Source organism: Fusarium coffeatum, assembly GCF_003316985.1.
Source record: "Fusarium coffeatum strain FIESC_28 chromosome Unknown BRIP53273_contig_460, whole genome shotgun sequence".
Classification (NCBI taxonomy): Eukaryota; Fungi; Ascomycota; class Sordariomycetes; order Hypocreales; family Nectriaceae; genus Fusarium; species Fusarium coffeatum.
The window spans coordinates 27-26,669 of NW_022158249.1; the positions used below are offsets into that span (position 1 = coordinate 27).

Below are 26,643 nucleotides of genomic sequence, written 5' to 3' on the forward strand. Positions count from 1 at the left end.
AAACAAGTCGCACCGGGTAGCCGAATCCGAGTGAGTTCGTCTCAAGTTAGTGACAGTTTCTTCCCCCACACGAACTAAGGCGTTTAGTTTACTTAAACATGGCGTGCACTATCCGTACCAAGGATTATTTCAGTCAGATCTTATCTCGCTGATCCCCCTTCTTCGCCTTTCTTTTCTTTCTCTCTCCCTCCTCCCATACGTATTTCGACGATGGCCACTGTGGAACCACCAAACCCGCTACCTCCCGACGACAACGTGGGACCAGCCCTACTAGGCGTGTCTGGCACATGTCTCGCCCTTGTGATCATCACCACTATCATACGCATATGGGTCAGATCAGCACTACGATCCTTAGGCCCCGACGACTACACTATTGTCACCGTCACGATTCTCGGCATCGCACGATTCGGCGTACAGGTGGCTCAAGTCGCTATAGGAAATGGACGGCATAGATGGTACATTGACCCGGAGGACTATGTGAGGAATAATATGCTGGGATGGGTTGCACAACTGTTGCTTTTCGCCAGCATTTGTCTTCTCAAGATCTCTATTCTGCTGCTTTTGTTGCGCATCAAGGATTCGCGAAGGGTAAAATATGCCGCTTGGGGGATAATGGCAGGTCTGGTCGTTACGAATTTCGGTTGCATCATCATCCTGCTTGCTGAGTGCAAACCCACCAGCGCGTATTGGACTGGTGTGGGCGAATGCTGGGATCCGCGAGTCCGAATTTACTACATCTACGCCACTATTGGTTCGTACTCTACGCTTTCGCGATGGAGACATGATGGTTGACTGACACAATATCTAGCCTATTCCATTGTCACAGATCTACTATGCTCTTTGTTGCCCGTCTTCGTCATCTGGAGCGTCAAGCTACCAATGAAGACCAAGCTTTCCGTCTGGGCTTTGATGAGTTTGGGACTCATGTAAGTCGATATTTACCTCCAACTTCTCATATGCCAGGAGCTAATATGTCCGAGTGCAACCGGTTTTGGCATTGCCCGAGCAGCATCACTCGGTGTAATTACCTCGGATCTAAGTTGTAAGTTTGTTACCTTTACCTCCAACGACCTGCCTCTAATTTCTTTAGATATCTATGCTGTTACTGCTATCTGGTCTAACCTCGAACTCTACCTCGGTATCGTCGGCGCCAACCTGGCACTCGGAAGATCAATATATGGATACTTCTTCAAGGAGCCTAGCAATTCTCAAGTCGGCTCTACATATGGTTATGGACACGGGTCGCGGTTGATGTCTGCACCAAACACTCTCAGGGTCCCTAGCTCGGGTGCTTTTCGGTCAGGGCGGACGAATCTACCTTCGCGTGACCAGGATAGTGAGATTTCTTTGGTAGAAACAAAGAAACAGCAGCCGTCCACATGGTATGCAGACACAAATACGGATGACGACAACCCACCTGGACATACAGAACATGGGAGAGAAAATCGCCACTAGGATCCGCACTTGATGAGAGTTTTGTTTGTTGTTGGTTGATATGGTTATGACTTAATGCTGAAGGAGGCTTGAAAAGATACCATGGATGGCGCAAAGACTATAGATGGGGTTGTTTACCTGCTGCTACTTGTAACAATACCCGGCGGGGACATTTTTCCCTACTTGGAATGGCGACCAAAATAAAGATGGAACTTGCCTATTTGAGTTTTAACAATACCATATCCATCCATAAATGCATCTGCGGTGTGACGATAATGAGCCGTTCTGTGGTGACATTAGGTAGACGTGAGACTCTCAGACCGTACTCAAAGCCTTCTTGGTTAGCCACGATGCGGATGATCTTCCATGCTAAACCGTGAAAGTGAGTCGCTTTCTTAAAAGATGATGTCGTGTTGCAAGGCATGAGGATATGCTTGACAGCTTGGACCAGTGTCTGGCCTCATCAGAAGAAAGTAGCTAAGGGCTCGCACATGAAGCAACAAATCAACAGCCTATTCATCCCTGCGAAACATAATCAGCCTTTCCTGCGATGAGCTGCAGTACTTATTTGACAAGTTTCGCCCCCGTCCTGCATATCCTAGTTCGGCTTGAGATCTGTAAGTCGATTCAAGTATTTCTGGTTTGACGAGTGCATGGTCCTTGTAGTTATTGAAGATATAGAGGAACCGATACTCACTTTCGTTGTCTTCCTCGGGACCCTTTCTCAGATGAATGTACTCCAGGTCCTTTAGACAAGCTTCTTGAGACCTCAAGCCTTTTGAAGACGACAACGTGGGAGCAAAGTAGTCGCTCAAAAATGAAATAATGCCGAAGAATATGTCGAAGAGTAGCTATTTAAATGAAAAACAGCTCCGACCATGTTCTTTCACTGCACACTGATAGTGAATATGGATGGAAGATTACAGCCGTATTGATATATAGCTTGTAGTAGGATATAGGAGAGCGAGATGAGGAAACAGGAAACGAAGGACGGTAAGAGGAATGGGAGGAGCAGAGAGAAGCGATCATGTAAGACTGAATGTCAACGGTTAGTAAGAAAGGTCATCTATGTTCAAGTGGTAGAAGGTTGCCGTTTTTGCCCCGGTGGTAGTTGAAGAAGATGACTAACTGGCTCCCAGATTAGGGAGACACCCGCATTAATTGAGGGGTTGAGAGATTGGTCGTCGGTGTGAAAGCCGTTTACCTTGTGGCCAATTATGTCCTTCTTTCCAGTCGATTGGTCACTTTAACCCACACGTATCCTGATTCGGTATCCCTGTGCCGCTTGGATTGCATCAGAATAAGATGGTATCCGACGTCCCGAGAACCGAAACTCGACAACATGCTGACCACCTCGCTTGTAAATACATTCACAAACCCTTTTCTAACTCTATTAAAGTTAATTATTGATTGAAAATGTGTTTCGGAAGTCAGGACAACTATTCCGTGGATCGTGGCCCGATAGTCAGTTGTTTGTAGCTCCGCGTTTCCCAATTAGGAACTATATGGAGGATGGCCTCCGAGATGAGCCTTCCCGATGTTACATAATTCCAATGCACGCTTTGGATCATTTCTGGACACATGACTTGTTCGATTGGCTATTTGTTCCGGGAAGGACAGTGGCAAGGTCCGTTGGGGTAAAAGGCTGAATTACATGGGCTTGTAGAAGCTCAAAGCAGACACTCCGAGAATTCCCACATTATGTGCCTCTTTATGGTTTATCGTGGAGACTTTCGGAGCTCGTTGGATCCTATCCGGAAATACATCATGAGTAGTCTGAGGCGGGGTTCTGTTGCCTCCAAGTGAGGGGATGTCAAAGGACCCAAATGGGACCCTGCCCTGACATTTGAGATCCCGTGTTTCCGATGGACCATGTTCAAGGATGAGGCTCCAAAGTTTTCGATATGTATATAATGTCTGTCTTTCAACCTCAATTCATCACTTCTCTTTCGCCTCATTCCCAGTCAACAGTCCAGCATCTTCAGACACTCTTCGACTACGACAATCATGACTGCCTACAAGCTTTTCCTGGCCGCAGCCTTTGCGGCCACTGCCCTCGCAGCCCCGGTTGAAGAGCGCCAATCTTGCAGCAACGGAGTTTGGTAAGTTTTTACGATCCAATGCTTTAGCAAACAAACACTTACATAGCAAACAGGGCCCAGTGTGGTGGTCAGAACTGGAGCGGGACTCCTTGCTGTACCAGCGGCAACAAGTGTGTCAAGATCAACGACTTCTACTCCCAGTGCCAGCCTGGAGCCGCTGAGCCTTCTCCCACAAGCACCATTGCCAGCGCCACCACTACCAAGGCCACCACCACTGGCGGCTCTGCCACTACAACTGGAGGCTCTGCTACTACTGCTCCTCCCGTCGCCAGCGGCAACCCCTTCTCTGGAGTTGATCTGTGGGCCAACGCCTACTACCGCTCTGAGGTCAGCACCCTGGCTATCCCCAAGCTGAGCGGTGCCATGGCTACCGCTGCTGCCAAGGTTGCCGATGTTCCCTCCTTCCAGTGGATGTAAGTTTAGAAATATGGCTCATCAGATGAATATCTTTGCTAACTTGAACAGGGACACCTACGACCACATCTCTTTCATGGAGGACTCCCTTGCCGATATCCGCAAGGCCAACAAGGCTGGTGGCAACTACGCCGGTCAATTCGTCGTCTACGATCTTCCCGACCGTGACTGTGCTGCCGCTGCCTCCAACGGAGAGTACTCTCTTGACAAGGACGGCAAGAACAAGTACAAGGCCTACATTGCCAAGATCAAGGGTATCCTCCAGGACTACTCTGACACTCGCATCATTCTCGTCATTGGTAAGTCTCCATGAGAACCAGCGTTGAATCCCTTCTTGCTAACAACTCTACAGAGCCCGATTCTCTCGCTAACCTGGTCACCAACTTGAACGTTCCCAAGTGCGCCAACGCTGCCAGCGCTTACAAGGAGCTTACCATCCACGCCCTCAAGGAGCTCAACCTTCCTAACGTCTCCATGTACATCGATGCCGGTCACGGTGGCTGGCTCGGATGGCCCGCCAACCTTCCTCCTGCCGCCAAGCTCTACGGTGAGATCTACAAGGCCGCTGGCAAGCCTTCTCGCCTCCGAGGTCTCGCCACCAACGTCTCCAACTACAACGGCTGGAAGCTCGCCTCCAAGCCCGACTACACCGAGAGCAACCCCAACTACGACGAGCAGAAGTTCATCAACGCTCTTTCTCCTCTCCTTGAGCAGGAGGGCTGGCCCAACGCCAAGTTCATCATCGACCAGGGCCGATCCGGAAAGCAGCCTACTGGCCAGAAGCAGCAGGGTAACTGGTGCAACGCTCCCGGAACTGGTTTCGGTCTCCGACCTTCTCCCAACACTGGTGACCCTCTTGCCGATGCCTTCGTCTGGGTCAAGCCCGGTGGCGAGTCTGATGGTACTTCTGACTCTTCTGCTGCTCGCTACGACTCCCACTGCGGTATCGAGAACGCTGTCAAGTAAGTCCCAAAGTCATATCTCCCCAATTGAACATCAAGCTAACCCAATTTCTAGGCCCGCTCCTGAGGCTGGAACCTGGTTCCAGGCTTACTTCGAGCAGCTCCTCAAGAACGCCAACCCCTCTTTCCTGTAAACGAATTGCAGTGACCACGGTGGTGAAGCCAAGAACAACAATCACCGAGGACGATGGGGAGGACTGTGACACGATTGCCAGTCATTTCTGGATCTTCAATATTCTTTCCGTATATATTTAGCCCAGTACTTACGCAAAATTGACTTTCACGACTTTGAACTACGCTCTGTCTCCCAGGAATAAACTGTGAATCGCCAAATGCAAGTTTCTCCTGATATCAACGTTTATAGATTGGATGTATCTGTAGTAGTGATCTTGGCTTGTACTGGAGACTCTGGCTATCATGAACCAAGTTAAACCTCCAACAATGTGTAGCATGTCAGGTGGGTAACAGAAGGATCAAGGCTTAGGCCACCATGATAAAGTAGGCCAAGTGCTAGTCTAACTAGCATAAAGTGACCAAATTAATTCATTTCTTCTGCCTCCAGGAGCCAATTCTTCCGATGCCTTGAGGCATGTCAAGATCAGCGTGTCGTGGTAAACTAAGTCTTCAGGACACTACAGTTTGGCTATCCCTCTAAGTTCCTCTTGGGCTGGTAAGCGATCAGCCGTTGATCGTGAGAATGTCCAGAACATAATAATGTTCTCACGATACAAGATACAAACGACATTTGGAATTAATCGTAGTCATATTCAATGCCCAACAGCAGGCTTCATAGAGGTGATCAAAAGTATATACAAACGAATAAATAACGGTCTTAATCCACAATACCCTCAGGCAAGACTGAAATATAGTCCAACGCAGCCGTCTCCTTACCATCAGCCTTTCCAATAATAGTCAATTCATCACCAGGCTTGATCTTGACACCCTCAAAGGTCAACCGAGCAGCAGAGTGGCCATCGAGGAACTCGCTAGGCCAGTGTCCAAGCTTCTCCTCATTGTCGCCAGTCCACTTGCCAACCAATCGCTTGTTGAGGTATACAGACCAGGTGGACTTACCATCGACGATGTCGTAGTAGTTCACGGCAAGGTTGTATGTACCCTTCTTGAAGTTGAGCTTGGTTGTGGCTGTACCCGTACCGTTTGTGTACACTGCAACGTACTTTGAGGCTGTTTCACTGGGAGTGACGTTGACGGGGTGGTAGTTGTCCAGATCCATCTTCTCAGCCTCGATTCTGTAAGGGTGGTTTCGAACTCGGTCATGAGTGTCGGCAATGCCAGAGAGGTTGCGGTAGAATTCGTTGATGGCATCTCTCCAGACAATGGAGTGGCCAGCCTGGTAGTTCAATCTGAACAGCTCGTGCTTGAAACGGTCCTCGTCAACCTTGCCCTTGAGCGACTTCCAAAGCTTGGGGAAGGTCTGGGCTGTGTCGGCTCCCTTGTAGTGGGCGTCGTAGAAATGCTGAATAACAGTCTTGCCAGAGTGGAGCTTGTGGGTGTAAGGGACGTGGTGGAACCACAACATCAGGTCATCTGGGGTTGTCTCAGGGTTCTCATATCGCTCGGCGACCTCAGAAGGGTATTGTCCAGCGTTACCAGTTCCGTTCTTGACAGTTCGGTCCATGCCGATATGGTCCCGTGTGGCTCTTGTCCACTGACCCCAACCGTTGTTGTCTTGCGAACGAGGGTTGGGTCCATAATGAGCATAGAGGATGTCGGTCAGAGTCTGGATACCGAGGTTGCCAGAGTAGTTCTCATACGCAGGCCAAGACTTCATGGACATCTCAGTGATGGCCTTTCGGACCTTGTTGTCAAGGCCAAAGGTCAAGCGAGTCCAGTCCTCGAGGATCTCCTGGGGGTCAGACTGAGGGTTCCAAGCCATGCGACCGAAGGCGTAGAGGTTGGACATGGATAGATGGCTTCCCAACCAGTTCTTGTCAAGTCCGACGTTGGTAACACCGGCATAACCACCAAGCTTGCGCTTGAAGACCTTTCCGGAAACGATGTCGCGGACGTTGGACTTCTTACCATCGATGCGCATATCGAAGTCAAGGATCGTTCGCCACAGAGGAGGCAGATAGACAAGATGGCACTGCTGTCCAAGGTACTCCTGGCTGATCTGGAGCTCGATAGCACTGTTGGTGTTTCGAAGGTGTGCGAAAAGAGGGCTGACAGGTTCTCGGACTTGAAAGTCGATGGGACCGTACTTGATCTGCACCACAACGTTGTCGTCGAACTTACCGTCGAGCTCACTGAAGAACTCAACAGCAGCATTGGCACGGTCCGCCTTCCAATCGGTCCAGTCAAGCTTGTCGTAGACGAAAGCTCGAAACATGACGACTCCTCCGTGAGGTTCGAGGGCTTTGGCGAACATGTTGGCGCCATCGGCCAGTGTGCCTTTCAGATGTTAGCTATCGGTAACTTCCAGACTTGTGCGAATGGAACAACTTACGATTGTAGGTTAGAGGACCAGGCTGGCCCTCAGAGTTGGCCTTGACCAGGTAACCGGCCATGTCGGGGATGCGCTCATAGAGTCCATCAGTCAGATCATGCCACCATTTGATGACCTTCTTGTCGAGAGGATCAAAAGTATCCAAATCGCCGGTCACGTTGGGGGAAGCAAAGTTGAGCGAAAGACCGACTTGGACACCCCAAGGTCGAAGGAGATCGGCGATCTCAACGAGACCATCTCGATTCTCCTTGTTGAAGAGACGCACGTCAGCATTGACGTTGTTGATCACAACGGCATTGATGCCGATAGATGCAAGAAGACGGCCGAAAAGAGGAACCCGGGAAAGATCCTTTCGAACGTTCTTGACACCGTCGAAAAAGATGGAAGGGCCTCCGTAACCTCTCTCGATGGAACCGTGGGTCGAGCTGGCATTGAGGTTGTCCCACTGGTTAGCCCAGCGAATGGGCGCACTGGGGTTGGAAGCTTTCTCCACATGCTTGAAGTTGCCCTGGCCGAGCATCGAAAGGTACTCGAAAGCACCGTAGAGAGCACCACGTTCATTCTGGCCAATGATCTTGACAGAGTTATCGGATGTGCTGAGCCAGTATCCGTCATCTTCAAGCTCAGGGTGCTTCTGCTTGCCGCATGCCTTGTCGAGGTTGTCCACAGTGGTAACAACAATAGTCTTTGCGAAATCGCAAGTCTTCTTGCTGTCTGCCGTCTTCAGATCAATGTCGAGAATGCCGCTGAAGCCCTTCTGCAGCTCAGACACGGCACTTCCTAGTGGGCTGTTTTTGGAGCCGCCGATGACGCGAATCTTGCGTGGCAAGGATTTGGCATGGCTAGAGATGCTGTGGGCTGGCAGGGGAGCATAACGGAGCCAACCGTCCAAGCCATCTTCTGCAAGGACGCAGGTGGAGAAGGTGAGGAGGAGAGTTGAGATCCTCATGGTAGGGAGACTATCACTGGGATTGCACCAAGTTGAAGAGGAAGTCAACAGAGGTGGCTACCTCCATAGCAATGGTGAGCGACTTTATAAACTTATATTATGGCTTATTTCACGATACCAATCTTGGCTATGTCCAAGACGAGGTAATTCCCATTCAGGCTGATTGAATTAGCCTTTGGGCGGGAGTTTGGGGAAGATCTACATCGGACCATTACTCCATCAATCGGCTTTGAGATACTAACTTGGGGTAAAAGGGCCGGGCTCAGTCCTTGTCCAGTCTTGGTATAACGTGAAGACTCTTGTCAATCACTCGAGGAAGAATGACATTCCCTCGGCAATCTCTCCGAAATGTGAAGTTGCTTTTTCCCAGTTGTCAATGCTGATCTTGAAACATAAAAGGAACCGTCAAACTCAAAGTTTATTCTCTTTAGGCAAAAATCACCATGGCAGACCAAGATCAGCGATTTCATGCAAGGGGGATTGCGATGAAGGAGGGGGAGGGGGCAATTGGAGCCAGACTGAATCGCTCAATGCAGATGTTTTATGTAAACATTTCAAGCGTACATAAATATGCGAGAGATATGCACATGAATTTGCTGATCTCTGGTCTGACGGATGTCGGCTGCCCCCCGACAGTCTTGACTGGACAGCAAATGCCCGGCGCAGTTGGCCTATGAGAAGACAACGCATCAAAGACGAAGCGAGAATTGGCGAGTGTAACAAGGACAGCGCACAAGATAACAGGTAGTCTAAAATGTTACAGAAAATTTGACAATTGAACAGCACAATGGCGCATTAAACGAAACATGAGACTGAGTCATAATGGGCATTTTCTATGAGTTGTCGACTGGTTTGTACCTGACCGTTTCTTACTTAGACATGTTCGTGGCCTTTGACTCATGCACAACAGCTATACAGCATGGGCTGATCCACTGTAGTCCACTGTAGCCACTGTAACCGCCTGTGGCTGCCCGTCAAGTTGTCTTGGTTGTGTAACAGCAAAACTTTTTAGCACACGACAACCATTCTTTTTCCCATGCAAATTGCGGCTATCGAGGCTCACCCACGTAACATGATTCGTCCAGATCACATCACCAGCAAGCAGCAATGCAAAAGTGACTAACTTAACTCTGGGCCCTGCCTCAAATCGAGGCCTTCCAAGTGTATCTCTCCACTCTTGGGCGCATAGTGGACCAGGATTGCCGGGTCTAGAGCCAGGAATCCTCTACAGTCAAGCCTTTTGGCACCACAAAATATCGAGCCGGATCGTCAATCATTGAATCCATATGTCAAGAAGCATCTCCAGATCCTGGCATTGTTGGGAAAGAATGGCACTCTATACGGGCCGGATGCACAAAGAAAAAAACAGATGCATTTGCCTTGCCTTAGTCCTGTAGCATCTGCATGCAGGCCAAGTGCATTTAGCTTCGGGTAGCATACCCTCTTGTTCAAAATCCACTTGTTAGGCATGCACAAGTCTTGTTTGGTCAATTGGACCCTCTCTTCATGGCATGTTGGCCGCGTCAGGTCTTGATTTGTTGGCTTCTTCAGGCTGCAAACCACTATTTCGGTCAAAGCGACCCGTTTGTACGCGTTACACACTCCACTACGTTAGCAACCGTAGCTGGTTGAGATATGACCTCTCTAATTGGCATCCTTGCTTAGAGCTTCTCCATGTATAAACCACCACTTCAACAAAGACTCACTCCACGCCAGCAATGACAGCTGTAATCCAAGAGACGAACTAGCTATAAAGACAGGTGGCCGCCATTCCCCAGACCGTTCTTGTACTCCAATCTCCTCATTCACTTCAGCTTTTATTCTTAATATAATGCTTAATCTCTCTTCCTCCTTCAACCACTTATTACACATTTCTAATGATCATTCACAATGGGACGAACAAGCGACAACATTCACTTCCCTCGCCATGTCGAGCGTATCCCGCGTCGAGCAAACGGCCCCAGCGGGTACAGCGATTCATTGGGGAGAGCAGTCTTGATCGAGATTATCAACTACCTGGCCGATGTTGTCGATGCCATCGACGATATCAAGCTATCGAAACAACACAAAGATCGAACGAAGCTCAAGAGCGACAAGAAGAAGATGTGCGATACTATCGTGCGGGGTGCAAACACCTTCACTGCTCTGTTCAATGCTGCCAAATACCAAGCCAAGTTCATAGACCTTGCCCGTATGTATCTGCCCATCATACCATACTCAAATCACCTGAGCTAACATGATAAACAGCCAAGAACTTGCCACTTTACCGGGACGAGATCAACAGTCAATTACTGTACCCGCTGTCGAAAGTCAACTCTATGAAGCCAAGCCTTACCCGATCGTTCTCATTCAGCATATACCAACAAAGACTCATGGCCATCTTGGTGAATATCGAGGCGGAGATTTGCTGGTGGCTCAAGATCCCCCGTCCAAACATTGCCTACGATAAGGGTTTGGCAAATACCAGCAAGGCATACCCTAAGAGCTCATCCACACATACGCATGGCAAAGGGCCAACACACACCTCCAAGGCCACCTCACATGCCTATGGTAAGGGCTCAACCACACACACTCATACCACCAGCAAGTCTCACGGCCAGCGTTCGACGCACGGCAGCAAGACTCATGATCAACGATCATCAAGACCCACTCAGTCAAAGAGTGGGCACCGACAGAAGAGAAGCTCTTCACCAGCAGATAAAGCAGGTGGCGGCTGCGCTGTCATGTAGCTGGCTACATTTGACCGTAGCTGCGCCATCATAGGATTACATGAACCATGACAATAGCGTAAAAATAGTATTATGTTTAATAAAAAACGGGGGAAAACGGAAACCTGGGCGGAAATATTGATTAGGTAAACAATCGGACGGATCAAGGAGTTGCAAAAACGGAAAAAACAGGCATTGGGTTCATCGGCGGCGGCATCTTTCACGGGCTAAATTGCACAGATATCATGGGTAGGATCTTTCATTGGAGTATTCACACTAGGCATCACTTAAACAGCAAACAGTCTTGTCTTCCTTTCTCATAACTCAATCTCCCTGTGTCTTCATGTGTGACATGTGCCCGATAATATCAACGAGTTCAAGAACCATCAGCCCTGCAGTGGTAAGCAATACCCCCCAACTCTCCCTCCAGTTCATAACAGTATGGTCCACTCTTGGCCCTCCGCAATCGCTCTTCCAGACACTGTCTGAATGTGCCGCATGGAAGCGTGTCGGAATCTTGTTGTTCGATAGTCGCCCACTCAAGCTTCATCATCTCCTCCAAACTCCCATGCCTACCTTCGATACTCTTGAGAACTTGCTTTTTTGGGTCGTCTGGGATCTTGGGGTCATCTAGCGCTTCTTGGTATGCGTCTAGAATCACCTTTGTCCCCTTGGGAGGAATCATAAGAGTGGAGAGTACATCATAAGATCCGATTTCAAGGGTTGGTCCTGAGCTTGGCCATTCAGGTCTAGACGTTTCGGTGATTCTGAGCTCTGTAACACCTGAGATGCTGTCGTGGAACTCAACGAAGGGGACTTCTAAATCCTCGTCGGCCCAGTCGATTTCGTCAACTCCGTACAGGGCGTTGTCAAGATGGTAGCCGTTCCAAGTTTGTCCAAAGCCATTGCTGATTTTTAGGAACTCCTTATAGTCGTCCGGTAAAGTAACATCGAGTTTTTTCTCGAGAGACAAGATCTGTTCATCGGTGGCTGGTGGCAATACGAAGAGTGTTTCGGGAACTGGCTCCTCCATTTCCTCCCAATGGTCCACAGCATTGGTTTTAGTATGACGCTCCAACTCAAGAAGAACTTCCTTCAGCGGCTTGTATTCTATCTCATGTTTCTGCCGACCATGGTTGAGGCGCTCGTAGAATGTCTCAATGATTTTTTTCGTGGTAGCCTCCAGTTTGCTTTTGTCAATGGGGACTTTCCGTGCCAACTCCCCAATAGACAACAGCTCACATAATTCACGACGGTCTGCAAGCAGCGAAAGCATCCGACTTTTATGGAGGTTCTTTCCGATGATTTCAAGGGCTTCTTGAACTTTCAGTTCATCTTTAATCGTCTGCATATCATCGCTCTGCTTCAACGCCAACTTCAAGGCGGTGCAAAGAGCATCAACAGCCGCAGCGCTTCGCTTTCCATCTCCGAAGGGAACGCTGTCATCCCTCGCCTGTCTTATTTTTTCTTGGAATAGCTGCTCATCGTTTGTTTCCTCGCTCGTATTCTCGTCCGTCGACGAGTGTTCACTCGTAGTCTTGGTAGATGTTTTCTCGCTTCTATCTTCCTCGAGGATCTCGTCGGGCCATCGGTTGGCTACTGCGAAGAATGGTTCAAAACACTTGATCTGCCAGCGCTGCCAATCGGAAGTAGTGTCCCGCAGGAGCAGTGATATCAGCTCCCTGGTGGTTTCGATCTCGCCCAGTACTGCAAACTCTTTGGCCAGGTCGGTGAGTTTGTCGTAAACCTCCTTGAGAGACGGGTTTGTCAAGACCGTAATTCGATCAAACTTTTTGGGTTCAGATTGAGACATTGCAGCGTAATGGGAGTCTTTTTGGCTCGGAAGGTTTCAGCAGCGAGTATCTAAAAGAGGAGGTAGGTTGTTCACGATGTTGAGGTTAGAATTCACGGTCAGATAAGCAGACCTCTGCTTACTCTGCTTACACCCTGACGTCACAACTTCAGCCACTACTACATGGTAAAGATGTTGGAAGTATGTGGCTCAATTATTCCATCTCTTATGCTACTGGCGGCTAGTTCTGCCGACACCCCGATTGCAGGTGACAGGTCTTTGGACCTTGAACAAATCAATAGCGATCAGGTAGTACGCTTTAAATAGAAAAGGATTTGGACGGTAACAGTGTATGCCAGGAAAGCCTAGCTGACTTTAGCAGCTAGAATTCAGAAACAAAACAGCCTTTGCTTGTCAGCTGAAGGGTTTATTCATACTTGAGAATGATGAAGGCGAAAATATTGTTTTTAAACACATCACAGAGCGGAAGGGGAAATGAGTTTTTGTCCTCAGATTGCTTCAGATTAATTAAGCAAAACTAAATGACTAACGAGCACAGTACCAGACCATCCCCTTCTTCATCTAGCTATAAAACTTGATGCGATCAACAGGACTCTTTTATACATGAAAGTTGACCAGAAACCATCACCTTCTTCCCTCCACTTCATGGTCCTCCGTTCATTCCACATCTAAAACCAAACAAGAATCGAATCCTCAAAGAAGTTGCTTAAGCGGAGCAAGGAGAGTTGCCGTTGTTGTTGGCCTGGGCACCGGGGAAACCGCCCTGCTGCTGACCGGGGAAGCCACCCTGCTGGCCGTTGTTCTGCTGCTGCTCACCACCCTGCTGGGGAGCGCCCTGCTGAGGAGCACCGCCCTGCTGGGGAGCCTCACCCTGCTGGCCGTTGCCGGCATCGGGGGCGGGGGTCTCGGCGGGAGCATCACCAGAGGGAGCGGCGGAGTTGTTGTCACCGGCGGGGGCGGCGCCACCAGCGGAGGTGCTTCCACCCCAGACCTTGGGACCGGGCATAGGGAAGGCCTTAGCACCGTTGTAGATGGAGAAGTTGGCGTAGTCATCGGTGGCCTTGTAGGCACCGGGGAACTTGACCATCTCGGCATCGACCTTGCCGGAGCCACCAGCGACCTTGACCTGCATGCAGGAGACGTAGTGCTCGGGCTGGTTGACGTGAGATCGGTGGACACCGATGTGCTCGACACGGAGGAGGTACTCGCCGGAGGGAGTACCCTCGGGGATCTTGACGTCGGCGGAAGGAGAGTCGTAGTTGCACCAGGCGTCCTTGGTGAAGTCACCACCGGCGTTGCAGACACCCTCCTCCATGATCTTGAACCAGTCACCGTCACCCTTGTAGGACTTGACATCACCACCGGCGTCGGACATGTAGGCCAGGGTAGGTCCGGGGTGACCCATCTTGCCACCGACTCCGAGCTTGAAGGTGATCACATCACCAGCCTTGACATCGGCAACCTCGGTCTTGCCACCAGTGCCAGTGGCACCCTGGTTGCAGATGATGTCCTCACCATCAGCGAAGGAGTTGTCGCGGATATCGGCGGAAGGGTTGGAGGAGAACTTGATGGGGTTGTACTTGGTAGCACGGGTGAAGTCACGGATGTACTGGAAAGGAGCAGAGTCCTTGCCGTTGACGGTGGCAACCTCGAAGAAGTAGTGGGCAGAAGCGACCTGCGAGAGGGCAGCGAGAGCGATGGTAGAGAACTTCATTTTGAAAGATTGGTGGTTGAGGATAGTAAAAATTGCTTGGTTTGCTGGAGACTGGCTCGTGATTGTAGTGAACGAAAGAAACGAGAGACTAGCTCTTCGAAAGAAAGACTGAAGTGAATGAAAGAAAGATGAAGATCTGTTGATGGAGAGAAGGGAAAAAGTTGAGAAGAGCCCGGAGAACGAGATGCCTTTATAGATTTTGGACCACGAGTTGTCTTGCCATTCTTTGACAGATTTGGCAGGGGTCTATACTATGCCGGGGAGTTAGACCAGAACCAGAACCAGAATTCATCCGTTTTGCCCCAATCTACTCAACATCAAACGTTCAAGAGAAAACATTCATCCCCATCGTGCAGAAACCCTGGCAGGTTGCTCTAGCCCGGCCAATCTTAGCAATGTTTTTTCCACTGCCCCTCGTCTCGTAAAGCCCTGTTACAGAGTGCGGCGAGCGGTAACCACCAAGTCTAGGGGTTGTTTCAGTGGACGTTGAAAATCGCACCAATCAACAACGGTGTTTAATTTAACTAAAGTTACGTCTACCAGGGATCTCAGGTTTCGCCTATTGGCCCCTAATAAACAAGTTTAAAAAGAAACATAAAATTTAACTCGATTCTTATCTGCCAACTCAAAACATGGTGATTGACTGCATGAAGCCCAAAAAAGTAAAAAGTAAACGGTTTCTTGGCGTGACAGACGCCACTGCGCTATCGTTGAATGCATCGCAGACTCGAGGCTGTTGAGGACCCCCCGATCCCTCCCAAAATCTTACGACCCAAGCGACTGTCAACTTCGCGGCGCGAGGCGGGGACAACATTCAAGACGAGACCATGAAACGCTAATTTCGGTCAAGGGGGGTTTGCGGCTCTTGGCGACAGGGATCTGGAAACGAAGTCGTGAATCTTGGATAGTGGAGCTAGCCCCTAGTTGGTGATCTTAGCTTTCAAGGCTCCAACTTCAAGCTGACCGCCACACAGCTGTCAACTTTAAAGCATAATCTATCCTTTGTGGTATCGTGTAGGTAATGGTTAGTCTCAATAATCACTGTGAGAGCTGTCTGTAATGCTTGTAGCCTGCAAGACCTTCCTCAAGTTGACTCGTGGCGCTTCTCCCCTGCAATCCCTCCTTTCTCTCAACGGGTGTACCTGTCAATCATTTGCCAAGACTCCTGTTTTTCTTTTTCCTCCGATGACAAGTTCAAACGATGAAACTAAGGCTCGAGGCTACCGTTAGGCCAGCTCCCCACAACGGGATGAACCATAGTGAGCACGTCTGATCTAAAGGTTGCCAGACAATGGGCCGATACCGAAACAGTAACTTTTGCGATTAAAGACGGCATTGACTGATGCCAAAGTTAGCTTCTGGACTGTGCGTTTGGTGCAGTCAAGCACTGCATGTCTCTGATCCGAGCGTACGGTGACAGATTCACTACATCTTTAGTCAAACTTAGTCTGCTTTTCTTACGACGACCTCGAATGGGGAATCTACAGCCTTGGTTCTTAGTTCTTGGACGGTTAGGCGGCCCGCTTAAGTAAACATTGTGTCAACTTGTTTCTGTAGGGTAACATCCAAGAAAGTGACATGACCTTGCTGCACACGAGGCGCTTATGGTTTCAGCATCACGAAAGAAGTAAATGCTGACGCCGTGAGGAAATGGTTGCGAACTGCTCGTCAACGTCATGCATTGAGTTTGATCTGGTAATCGGCGCTTAGACTCTATCTTGAAATTCGACATTCAATGGTTTTGCAAAGTGCTATGACATTCTTGCTTTGCACCTGAATTCGTTGTCAGCACATTCCACATCAGGGGTCTTGGCAGGGGCTCCAGTTAAGCTTATCGACTGTGGCCTGTAAGATCAATGGGTATGCGATTCCGAAGAATTCCATGCAGTAGCTTCTAATGACGCCCGGACTTTCAATGATCGCAAAAGGCACCAATCGTGAACATGTCAAACCCGCGGTAACAACGCGTGATCTGCTGGATGTTCCAGAATGCAACTCCAGACCATACTGAACATCATATTACACGGAATAATTTCTTTCTTAACGTACCATTTATTAATGTACATCAGATGGTCCAGGACTCATCGGGAAATCTCGAGTGTCAATAGTATGCATCCCTGTAATATCTGGGTTGCCGCTGCATCATTCTTCGACATGCGTCCCTGGCATTTCGCCGATTGACAAGTGGCAATGGACAACGTTCACCGCTACGCAAGACAGCTAAACAGATCTCTACAGAGGAACGTGCCGTTCAAGATGCTCCGTACAATCTGTTTAGATACACATATCTGTCAACACTAAGCGGTGAGATCTTCATGATATTGAACCAACGATATAGAAACCTGGCGGCTGGGAAGGGTTGATCCCCATACCGGCCAGCTCCCTTCCATCCCCTGCACTTGGGAAATGGAAATGTTAAGCCAAGACTTCCATTGAGCTTATGTACAGATGATTAATCTCTCTATCAAACAAGAAGGTGCTCACAACCGTCGATCTTTACCGCAGGAGCTACAGAAGAAACTTTTCCTGCTCTTGCGATAAGCAACTTCAGCCCAACACAACAGACGGGCCAAAATGTCCACCCTGTGTTCCAAGTATAGTACTAAATCTGGGGATCTCATCTGCACTAGAAATTCCTCTCCATCATCCACCTCCGTTGACAATGGGAAAGGGGCAGGTAGCAACCGGGGAAAATACCGTGAGCAAGGTAGCGTTCTAGGCGAGCGGCTAGGTCCGGACATTTAGTGGAATCCGCCCCATCGGAACGACGGTATTTCCGCCAGTGATTACGCTCAAGCCCCCTGCCCGAATCTTTTCACCGTTAGACAATCTCGTCCTTGGTACCGTTTTCTAATCATAATTTCCGTTTTAATGAAGGCTCATCAACAGGGATTGCCTCAAACGACAGGTCTCAATCAATTACCCGCCATCAGATGAACGTTGGTGTGTTGGGCCTCTGTCGCAGATTGATGGTTTTGCGACTCTGTACTGCAGTGATGCAGATGGGATAACAAGGTTGAGCGGATACGAGGCAGCAATGTACCTCTGACCAGGACCGGACTTTAACCTTTGGCACTGTGCAGCGTGAACTTTGCTGCAATTGCCGGTGGTGGGCCCCCACTTTGAAAAAGACTCAGATGCTGTCAGTCTTCTGTAGGGTAATGATCTATGATCGAGTTCTTGAAGACAATAGCTCGTTGACTATCGGACTTGCGGGCATGCTCAGTGCTCAATGCTTATTATGTATGATGGAATAGACTGTAATCTATGAGGACTTTTGTTGATATAGATACTTGAAGTCTCCTATGATCAATAGTGACGATATCATGGGTCGAGCGCACAGCAATAGCACCTGAGATTGTGGCAGTAATAAAGCGTTGGCATTCCAAAGCATGAGAGGATATGATTGGCAGTCTATATTAGTCATCCCAGCTGGCTCGGGCGGAGCGGATAAGCTTCGGATATTTGTTCATGCGCTATCGATCGCCTCATCATGTTAATGTGTCTCTCATCATCCAAACCTCGATGTGATAGGCTACGGAATGCTTCCGCCTTCGTCAAACACTCTGTCTCTTCCTCCTTTATCTTATCGGCGATTCCGGTCGCGACGCCAGTAAAGAACAACCGTGAAGCCACAACGCGAGCCGACCATGTTCTGTGGCGTCTGAGCCTAGGTACCAACCGTTGTGGAAATATCATTTCCAACGTCGTAGCCACGTCGATGTTTTGCCCGATGTCGCTTCCAAGACTTGAAGATTGCTCCAGACTCTTGAGGCGATGGGGATGGTGTGATCACTGTGATGCCATGCCACTGAAATGCACCTTCAGCCGAGCGCGACGGCTTGTCAATAGTGCGCAAAAAGATAGGAAGACGCGGGGTTGTGACAGAAAAGCTTCAACATTAACCCCCTTCACTGTGTGACTAGTTTTTTTGTGCCTTCTCGTCATTTGCCCCTCTAATCCTTACCTTTTATCGTGCACCAAGAGAGCTGAGCTGGCGATCGTGGTGGATGCGTGAGAATAAGTACTGGCGATGGCGAAGGTCTCATTGTGAATGGTTGGCTTCAGTAAAGTGGTGGTATGAGTCGGGTTTTTCCTTCCACCCGTGACCCATCCAACATGGTCAATATCAGAGGTAAAGCTTAAAATAAGCCTGGAGTAAAACAGGTGTTACAATCTAGATGCTGTGTTTCTTCAGCCAAAAAGTCCAGATCAACATGTTTTTAATTGTTGGCACTGATTTCTCGACTCATTCTAAGATAATCCTTGGTCAAAACGGCGTTCGCGACACGTTGTGTTATCACGCCATGGAGACATTTTCGAGGCTTCAGGGTAACGCCAACGCAAGGAAGAAGTCTCAGCTGACATGACAGCCCCACTCTGTCGGATTTACTCAAGCTCCGTAAGCTTGTGCCTGGCCCTGACTATCACGAACCTTATCTCTTATCTTATCACAGAGAATCCTCCCATCTGCTGATGACGATCCACGAGCTAAGCATCCACCAGTCCAAGCCGTCTCGGACCTTAAGATTGGGTTTGACATCATCACTCTGCAATAGCTGAACGACTAGGACTGGCTACATGAATGAATGCGCAAGTAACCTCCTTTTTCGTTGAAAGTATCCCTCTGGGACAGTGACTGTAAAGTACAGCCCGTGCTACTGATCTGGACCAAATTGTGCTGAGACATTTGAGCCTCGACCCTCGCTAGGGATGAGTTTGCACCCATCTTGGCAGCTACCAGGCATGCCGATAACAATCGGCGACTGTCTCGATCATGACCAAAGTTGAAGACAGACACCACATCAGCTCATGAAGGCGATATCAATCACTCACACAAAAGGCAAGACCGGCGGTGAGGTGCGTGCAAGAACCGACTGTCAAAACGACTGACGAAAAAGACCAGTCAGCTCACAATACTTGCGGTGGACAATTTGCTCCCTTTATTCCGACAACCGAATCTCAGAACCAACAGCCCAACGCACGGGTCAAAGCCAACGGCAAGGGGCCATAACTCGAGGGCTATCGAAACTCAATCCGGCACAGTAGAAAAAGGGCAGCCAGTAAAAATTAGTGTAAACTCTTGTCTTCAGCCGCCTCTGCTTTAAAAAGAAAGTGGTGTCGAAGATTGTCATTAAACGTTGGCCAAAGATGGTTTAGTTCTAAGACAAGTCGATAGTTAGCTGCCACTAAGAACGGTCGTGATGGGTGTCATGCGTAAATGAATCTGTTTAGAGCTGAGGATTTCTCGACTGGCCGGTGTATGATGCTGTGATTCACAGCAGGCAGCTATCATTTATGGTGTCGCAACCTGCTGTGATTCACTTCATATAAGAACTGTTACTTATACACAGACAAACCGCTGCACGAAATGAAGATCCGAGCAAACACAACACTCAAGTTCCTCAATATGGGCTCACACATTTTCTCTAGTACCCCGAGTAACATATCCACTCCGCCATCTGAGCCGTGCACTCCAAAGATGAAGATTCTCTTCCTCTGCACTGCGCACAACTCCCTTTCACAACAGCTCTTCTTGCATCTCAGTCAAACGCACTCCGTCTCTGTTGAATATGCCCTCTCCGACACAGCCATGATCGAGGCAGCAAGCCTCGTGCAGCCCGACATCATCATCTGCCCATTCTTGACTACAGCCGTCCCAAATGAGGTCTACGATAACTACCTCACTCTCATCGTTCATCCTGGACCACCAGGTGATGCCGGCCCCAGTGCTCTTGACTGGGTGCTGATGGGTGACGATGGTAACGTGTCGGACTCTACCGAACTTCTCAAATCACAGGCCTGGAGTCAGACCGGTCGCTCTCACTGGGGTGTCACAGTGCTACAAGCTGTCGCTGAGATGGACGCCGGTCCAGTTTGGGCATTTGAACAGTTCAAGATTAACATCGACGACTTGGGAACCACAAAGGCGACACTTTATCGTGATCGCGTCACGCAAGCTGCTGTCGCTGCAGTACTCGCTGCTCTTGACCGCATTATTTCGGCAGCCAACGGATATCCCGACCCAAACGTCGCGACGGCCTTGACCCGACACTCCCTACCGCAGATACCTGACGTCTGCGGTGTATCAGTGCATCTCCAGCCAAACCCTTCGTACAAGTCTCACTCCGTAACAAAGCAAAAGCCTTTCCTCGGCGGACCAACACACTGCAGACCGCTCCTCCGGGCGGCAGACCGGAACTTCGACGTCAAGACGGAATCAGCAAAGACCATATCCCGAAAGATCAGGTCGTCCGACTCGCAGCCCGGTTGTCTGACTAAACTGTTCGGCAACGTCAATCTCTATGTCTACGGGGGCATGATCGAGGCTGGAAGGAGTGCGGACTGCGAACACCAGCCTGGTGAGATCATCGGATGCAGAGACGACGCGGTCTGCGTCGCTACATGCGATGGTCGGGGCCTTTGGATCACTCATATCAGACGACTCAAACGCAAGGTCGACGCGATGCTCTGGCCGAAGGTGCCTGCTGTCTCTGGTCTTGTTGAGCTCGGCCTGATTAACCACTGCACTTTGAACGACTCAACTTCACTGCGACCACTGATCGGTTGGACCAAGGCCTCATGGTCTACCTGTCAAGACACCTGGGTTGACTTTTCTCTCGTCGCAGGCAAACGGCGCGTCGCATTTGTCTACTTTGAGTTCTACAACGGTGCCATGAGTACCTCCAAATGCTCCCGACTGATTGAAGCCCTCGAGTATGTCGCTTCTGTCGAGTCTCTCAAAGCTATCGTGATGATGGGCGGCGATTCTTACTTCAGCAACGGTATCGCCCTCAATGTTATCGAGGCAAGTGCCGACCCTTCAGCCGAGTCGTGGCGAAACATCAACCGCATTGATGACGTTGTGCACATGCTTCTCGAAGTGTTTCCCCAGAAAAACGTGATGACCATCGCAGCGATGAGGGGAAATTGCGCTGCTGGTGGAGTGGCTCTCGCGACAGCTTGCGACGTGGTGATCGCGAGCTCCCAGTCTGTTCTCAACCCTGCCTACAGAGCTCTGGGCCTGTATGGTTCTGAGTATCACTCTTTGTCCTACCCCGGGCGGTGCGGGCCAGAGGGCGCGAGGCGCATTCTGCGGGACATGCTCCCCATCTCAGCCTATCAGGCCAAAGACCTTGGTCTCGTTGACCATGTCCTCCCAGGCTCGGGGTCCAGCCTAGACACTAACATCAGAGACTACGTTGAGTTACTGACCTCCGATCCTTACAAGCCTGGTAACTGGAAGTCCCGCGTCGATGTCACTCCTTCTGGGCTCGCAACAGCAAGGGTCCATGAACTTAGTGAGATGGCCAAGGACTTTCGGAGCGCAAGATCAGAACGATATACTTCACGACGACGAGATTTTGTCCGCAAAGTCAAGCCCAACAGGACGCCTTTGCGCTTTGCTACCCATCGAAGGCGGGACGGGCAACTTGATGAGGAGGAAGCGGACTCATTCGACGATGTCGCTAGGTACGAAACCAGAGCTTTGCAGAAGATCATGGAGGAAAGGTCGCAGACGAAGAATGTACCTCTGGCGACTGAAGATGTCAAGTCTCACAAGGATAGGGTCATCATCACGTCAGAACTGTTGGGGGGAACAAGAGGTGCTCAGGACGGGAAGGCCATGTTGTTTCCTTGTTACTATGAAGTTGATACCCCAGTTTGTACATAGTATCCAGTTAGGTACAGAAACTCTCCTTTGATCACCCAGGTGGACAACAGAAAAATTGTCCTCTAAGGTTCAGGTTGTCAAAATGAAGTAGCATAAGATAACTAAACTATTTCGTCCCTGATGGTTTTAGCGGTCGTTCCTTCTGACGCCCTGAGGATCACCCTAGGAAGCCGGACTGTTTATGCCTGGTATCATGCCATTGTACTGTATCCTAGATATCGTGACACATCACCCAAAACATTGAGAAAACGCAGCTTCTACTCTTGAACAGTGACGTGTCCGAGAACATCATGCAAAGCAGACAAAAGGGCGTCCCGCTTCTCGATGGGACCGGTATGAAGGTCGCGGCTGCACAAGATATTCAGCGAAGCCAATTGGATGAAGTGGTCCTGCTTTTCCCTTTCATCCTCTGCGATATCGCAGTCGTAGCCATCAATCTCCATTTACAAGTTCGTAACCCTATCGCGGACCTCTGCCTGGTGCTCCTCTTTTCCTTTAAGTCATTCTCCAAGCTTTCAAGGGCAGCCTGGGCAGCTTCCTCTGCCTTGTCGGCTCTCATCACTTCTTCCTGGCTGTGAATGAGAACCTCATGTGTCTTTAGGTACTCATCCCTGTACTCTACAATTGCGGAAAGAATGACCTCTGCGAACTTTTCTGCCTTCTCGAGCCTATCCGTTGCCAGATCGCGTACTTGAATAGCTTCATCATGGAGCGCTTGCGATTGGTATTCATCGATACGCTTCAATTCACGTTGCTTTTTTTCTTTTCTTTTTCCTCCAAACACATGTTCTTAACCGACTCGATGCCCGCGATACGTTCTTGAAGAATTGACATGTGTCGGTTAATCGAGATTCGACGAGAGCTTTCTTGGGTAAGATACAATGTTAGTGCACCGACTCCATATCAGGTTGGAGATCATAACTAACAATTAGTTTTATCTCAAGATTAGTGTCAAGATCCGGAGAGCTGGAAGTCTTCTGGGGTTCGGTGTCCAAGTCGTCATCGGGACCAAGAGCGAGTCGAGTTCGCTTTCGAGTATTCAGCTCCGGGAGTACAGGAGCTGGGTTCTTTTTGACGCAGCGACTATTACAAAGGCTTAGAAGTCCTTGTTCAAGGCCGATCGGACCGTCATGAACGTTGCTCTCAAGATCTTGGTGGATGTTCTCAATGCTTGCCTCTAAATCGGCTTGATCGTCGCAGTGTTCCTCACCATGATTGAAATGCGGTGTCCAAAAGCCATGTACAATAGTCCTAGTTGATCTTTATATAGATTCGGGATCTCGATGTGTCCGTGAGACCCATTTTTGAGCCAAGTGACAGTCCGCAGCCAGAGCTGTAACATCGTAATTCTCTGATCCATTGCGCTGCTTACGCTTGTTACATAGGCCGGCAAGTAAGTGGCGAAGGTCATTCAGAGCAACTGAAGAATCTGGCCGACAAACGAGCTCTACGACTGAAGCCATTGCCTCTGCGTTGTTGCAATTCCAGTCTTCGGGTATGGGAGTGAAATCGGGACGCAGCCATTCCCAGGGCCAGGCCCCGGCAAGCAGGTAAGTTCTTCTGAAACATTTCTGAACTATGTTTCGCGAGTCATCCCTATCCGCCTTGTTGGACGGTGCGGGAGTCACAGGGGTGGTGTCTGTTATACTGGATGTGGTCGCGCGAAGCACGGATCGACCTGTGGGAGACTTTTTAGTCATGTTTTCCCCCAAGATCTTGGATCTTCCAAGAGCAGAGGAGGCAAAAGAAAGAGGAGGAAAGAGAGAAAAAAGTTGACGAGAAATGAAAGAGCAACGAACAAAGAAAAAGCAAGCATCCGTGTTTTGCCCAGAACGCCACTCGTGTAACAGTGCCATATCATAACGTGAGATACTGCCAGACGCTGGTATTTACGCTGAAGCTAGTGCTACAAGAACAAAACGCTGAGAGCAAAAGAGATGGAATAGCTTTGTCATGTTATGCTAGTTTAGACCAGCACTTGGGCTACTTTATTCTGGCACCCTAAGAACTATTCTTCCGTTACCTACCTACTTGCTGACCAACTCCTGAGCACGAGGCAAGTCTCCGGTTTCCACTCAAGGCTTTCTGCCCCAGATAAAGTAGACAGGGAGATAGAGATGAGTTGACGGATCACGAAGCTCCTTCTTGGCCTTTGCCATGAGAACCTGCACTTCCTCCTGACCCCATCCCATAACCTTGCCAAGAAGCATAGGTGTATACGAGTCAATGGCAGCACAGGACTGAACGACCTGGCACTTCCCGACCTCTTTCAGCACTGGGTCCTTGGGCCATGCACCGATAGGAATCTATACAATTGTCAGCCAAAAGCAACTGAGCTATAGGAGTCAGCATGGACAAACCTTGCGAATCTCTTGATGCACGTCGACAAAGCCGGCATTGATCATCTTTTCCTTCCACCCTGGCACACTGTCAATCGGCTTGCCAAACTTATTGCTGCTATCACGCATAGCCTCGGCCCAGACCTCGGCGTTGACAGCCTTCTTGATCGAGTCGTCATCTGACATGAAGAATCCGCGCTGGGCCTTCATCTCTAGATACCCACCACTGCTCAAGTTTTCGAATGTGCGTTGGAAAAACTGCTCCTCGTTGGCGATGCAACCTTCCAGCTCGCGGGCATGGATATAGTCAAATGGCTTCTTGTAGACCCATGGGTCTTCAAAGTCGTCCACTTCGAATACACAGTTGGTAGGGGTCCTAGATATAAGCTGTCAGTTTGCCTCACAAGTGCAATGGAGCTGAACATACCATTCAGGTTGAATAGGACTGAGGTCTGTTCCAATGACTTCTGCTGAGGGGTGCTCACTATTCCAGGGCCATTAACTCTGAGATTAGTCACAAAATGGAAAGGGTCGCTCACTCTGCGAAATCGATAGCCCAAATGCCAGTACCTGTGCCTAAATCGAGGACCCGTCGCGGGCTGTCGGGAATGGGTGCAGTATAGAGCCTTCCCTGTGTAAGAAGGCTGTAAATGTGATGAACCAGGTCCATTCGATTTTGTTCCTCGTCATCATTTGGCTACGGCATGTTAGAGAATGGAAGATGATGTGCACAGAGAGAGTACAAACCACTAGATAGGTGCCTTCATGGAAGGCATGGTACCGACGGCCATTCTACTATATTGTTAAAGAAGTCATTTGAAGAAATCCATGAAGCTAACCTCGTATCTATATATGGTTAGCCCAACAATCATGAAGGCGAGTGTCGTTTGAAACCCTACCTATAACTAAAGATGCTCGATTTGAGGGATGTAAGGTAGCTAGACGTGCCCTCTCTGCAACAGCGTGTCAGTAAGCCACACTAGCAAGCGTCCATTCCTGTGGACATACCCGAGCTCTAGAGTCGAATCACTGTCCGCAGCATCATCCTGGGCAACCTATCAGCACATATACACTCTCCGCTTCGGGAACATTACCTCTGCCTCGAGCACGGCAGGGACATCCTCAGGACGCTCGTCGGCTATCTGCGCAGTTTGGGAAGCCATCTTCAAGCAAGAATATTACTACAAAGTTTGAGGTACAAAGAGCCTCGGCATAGATTGTGGGCTGCCCCGCCTCTTTATGGGATGCCAACCCTCAGATTCTACAATGTAACAGCACGTTGATTGCTCAGAAAGATCAGATCAGTTGTTGGTTCATGTCTCCACTCGGTTAATGCCATGACGGGGAGAGAAGACACCAATTGGGACATTCTCCGGTAATATTGCCGCCGGGTTATGGGTCTATACCCCTGTTGATCGACTTTGGTTCCCGCGCGAGCCGCTCCCGTCATCTTTAGACTAGACAGTCTCGATTGGCCATGGAGGAGTTATAAGGGACAATGGAAGTGTGTAACCACAATGCTGAGATACTCAGATCAATTGAATGTATATAGTGTTCAATATGTCGATGCACAATTGAGATTTGTTCCTGCGAGGTGCGTTCGCGAATGTGGAGAGGGAGGGAGGGCCCTGTCTGAAAAGCCTGTCTCACGGACGCTGTTGGTCGCACGTCGCATCAAAAAACCAGGTCTGGATACGAATCCGCTGCTCTTTTCGGCGGCACCACATTTGGAAGGTCTGTTGGTCCGGCCCTGTTGGTTTGGACACATCATATCCGGTACTATTCACCTACGTCACGCGTCAGTGCGACGGCTCTTGGCACTCAGAATGACCAAGGTTTGAGAAGGCGCCCAAAGGGATCAGACAGGATATGGCAATGTGATGGGCTGAGTCCAAGTCGCTGGTCTTGTGTGCATACAAGGCATAAAGCTGATGACTCAAGAGGCAATGGAGTCGGCTCATGGCGATCGCGGCCAAGAGGATTCAGTTTGGTGAAAACAAGTATAAACGAACAGAGGTTATGTATCAGAACAAAGAGTCAATAGGCACATACGACCAAAGGTAGTG

General features: G+C 49.5%; 8 protein-coding genes across 8 annotated transcripts; 4 read left to right on the forward strand and 4 right to left on the reverse strand.

Annotated features, from left to right (window-relative positions):
* Nucleotides 1–210: 210 nt before the first annotated feature.
* On the forward strand, nucleotides 211–1,455 carry FIESC28_11669 (uncharacterized protein; the record flags this gene model as incomplete). The annotated part of the gene is made up of 4 exons (XM_031165788.1): nucleotides 211–751; nucleotides 809–926; nucleotides 981–1,042; nucleotides 1,091–1,455. The coding sequence occupies 4 exons, from the start codon at nucleotides 211–213 to the stop codon at nucleotides 1,453–1,455; spliced, it is 1,086 nt and encodes a 361-aa protein (XP_031010146.1).
* A 1,986-nt stretch (nucleotides 1,456–3,441) lies between these two features.
* FIESC28_11670 (uncharacterized protein) lies at nucleotides 3,442–5,046 on the forward strand (the record flags this gene model as incomplete). The annotated part of the gene is made up of 5 exons (XM_031165789.1): nucleotides 3,442–3,536; nucleotides 3,590–3,949; nucleotides 4,002–4,249; nucleotides 4,303–4,912; nucleotides 4,968–5,046. The coding sequence occupies 5 exons, from the start codon at nucleotides 3,442–3,444 to the stop codon at nucleotides 5,044–5,046; spliced, it is 1,392 nt and encodes a 463-aa protein (XP_031010147.1).
* A 698-nt stretch (nucleotides 5,047–5,744) lies between these two features.
* FIESC28_11671 (uncharacterized protein) lies at nucleotides 5,745–8,328 on the reverse strand (the record flags this gene model as incomplete). Its single annotated transcript, XM_031165790.1, has 2 exons — nucleotides 5,745–7,324; nucleotides 7,380–8,328. The coding sequence occupies 2 exons, from the start codon at nucleotides 8,326–8,328 to the stop codon at nucleotides 5,745–5,747; spliced, it is 2,529 nt and encodes an 842-aa protein (XP_031010148.1).
* Nucleotides 8,329–10,218: 1,890 nt separating this feature from the next.
* Nucleotides 10,219–11,057, forward strand: FIESC28_11672 (uncharacterized protein; the record flags this gene model as incomplete). The annotated part of the gene is made up of 2 exons (XM_031165791.1): nucleotides 10,219–10,519; nucleotides 10,576–11,057. The coding sequence occupies 2 exons, from the start codon at nucleotides 10,219–10,221 to the stop codon at nucleotides 11,055–11,057; spliced, it is 783 nt and encodes a 260-aa protein (XP_031010149.1).
* A 355-nt stretch (nucleotides 11,058–11,412) lies between these two features.
* FIESC28_11673 (uncharacterized protein) lies at nucleotides 11,413–12,849 on the reverse strand (the record flags this gene model as incomplete). The annotated part of the gene is made up of 1 exon (XM_031165792.1): nucleotides 11,413–12,849. The coding sequence occupies one exon, from the start codon at nucleotides 12,847–12,849 to the stop codon at nucleotides 11,413–11,415; it is 1,437 nt and encodes a 478-aa protein (XP_031010150.1).
* Nucleotides 12,850–13,555: 706 nt separating this feature from the next.
* Nucleotides 13,556–14,563, reverse strand: FIESC28_11674 (uncharacterized protein; the record flags this gene model as incomplete). Its single annotated transcript, XM_031165793.1, has 1 exon — nucleotides 13,556–14,563. The coding sequence occupies one exon, from the start codon at nucleotides 14,561–14,563 to the stop codon at nucleotides 13,556–13,558; it is 1,008 nt and encodes a 335-aa protein (XP_031010151.1).
* Nucleotides 14,564–19,934: 5,371 nt separating this feature from the next.
* Nucleotides 19,935–22,238, forward strand: FIESC28_11675 (uncharacterized protein; the record flags this gene model as incomplete). The annotated part of the gene is made up of 1 exon (XM_031165794.1): nucleotides 19,935–22,238. One exon carries the CDS (start codon nucleotides 19,935–19,937, stop codon nucleotides 22,236–22,238), a length of 2,304 nt encoding a protein of 767 aa, XP_031010152.1.
* Nucleotides 22,239–24,313: 2,075 nt separating this feature from the next.
* On the reverse strand, nucleotides 24,314–25,740 carry FIESC28_11676 (uncharacterized protein; the record flags this gene model as incomplete). Its single annotated transcript, XM_031165795.1, has 9 exons — nucleotides 24,314–24,544; nucleotides 24,599–24,953; nucleotides 25,005–25,061; nucleotides 25,117–25,274; nucleotides 25,325–25,369; nucleotides 25,417–25,423; nucleotides 25,477–25,530; nucleotides 25,586–25,623; nucleotides 25,672–25,740. 9 exons carry the CDS (start codon nucleotides 25,738–25,740, stop codon nucleotides 24,314–24,316), a joined length of 1,014 nt encoding a protein of 337 aa, XP_031010153.1.
* Nucleotides 25,741–26,643: the final 903 nt, after the last annotated feature.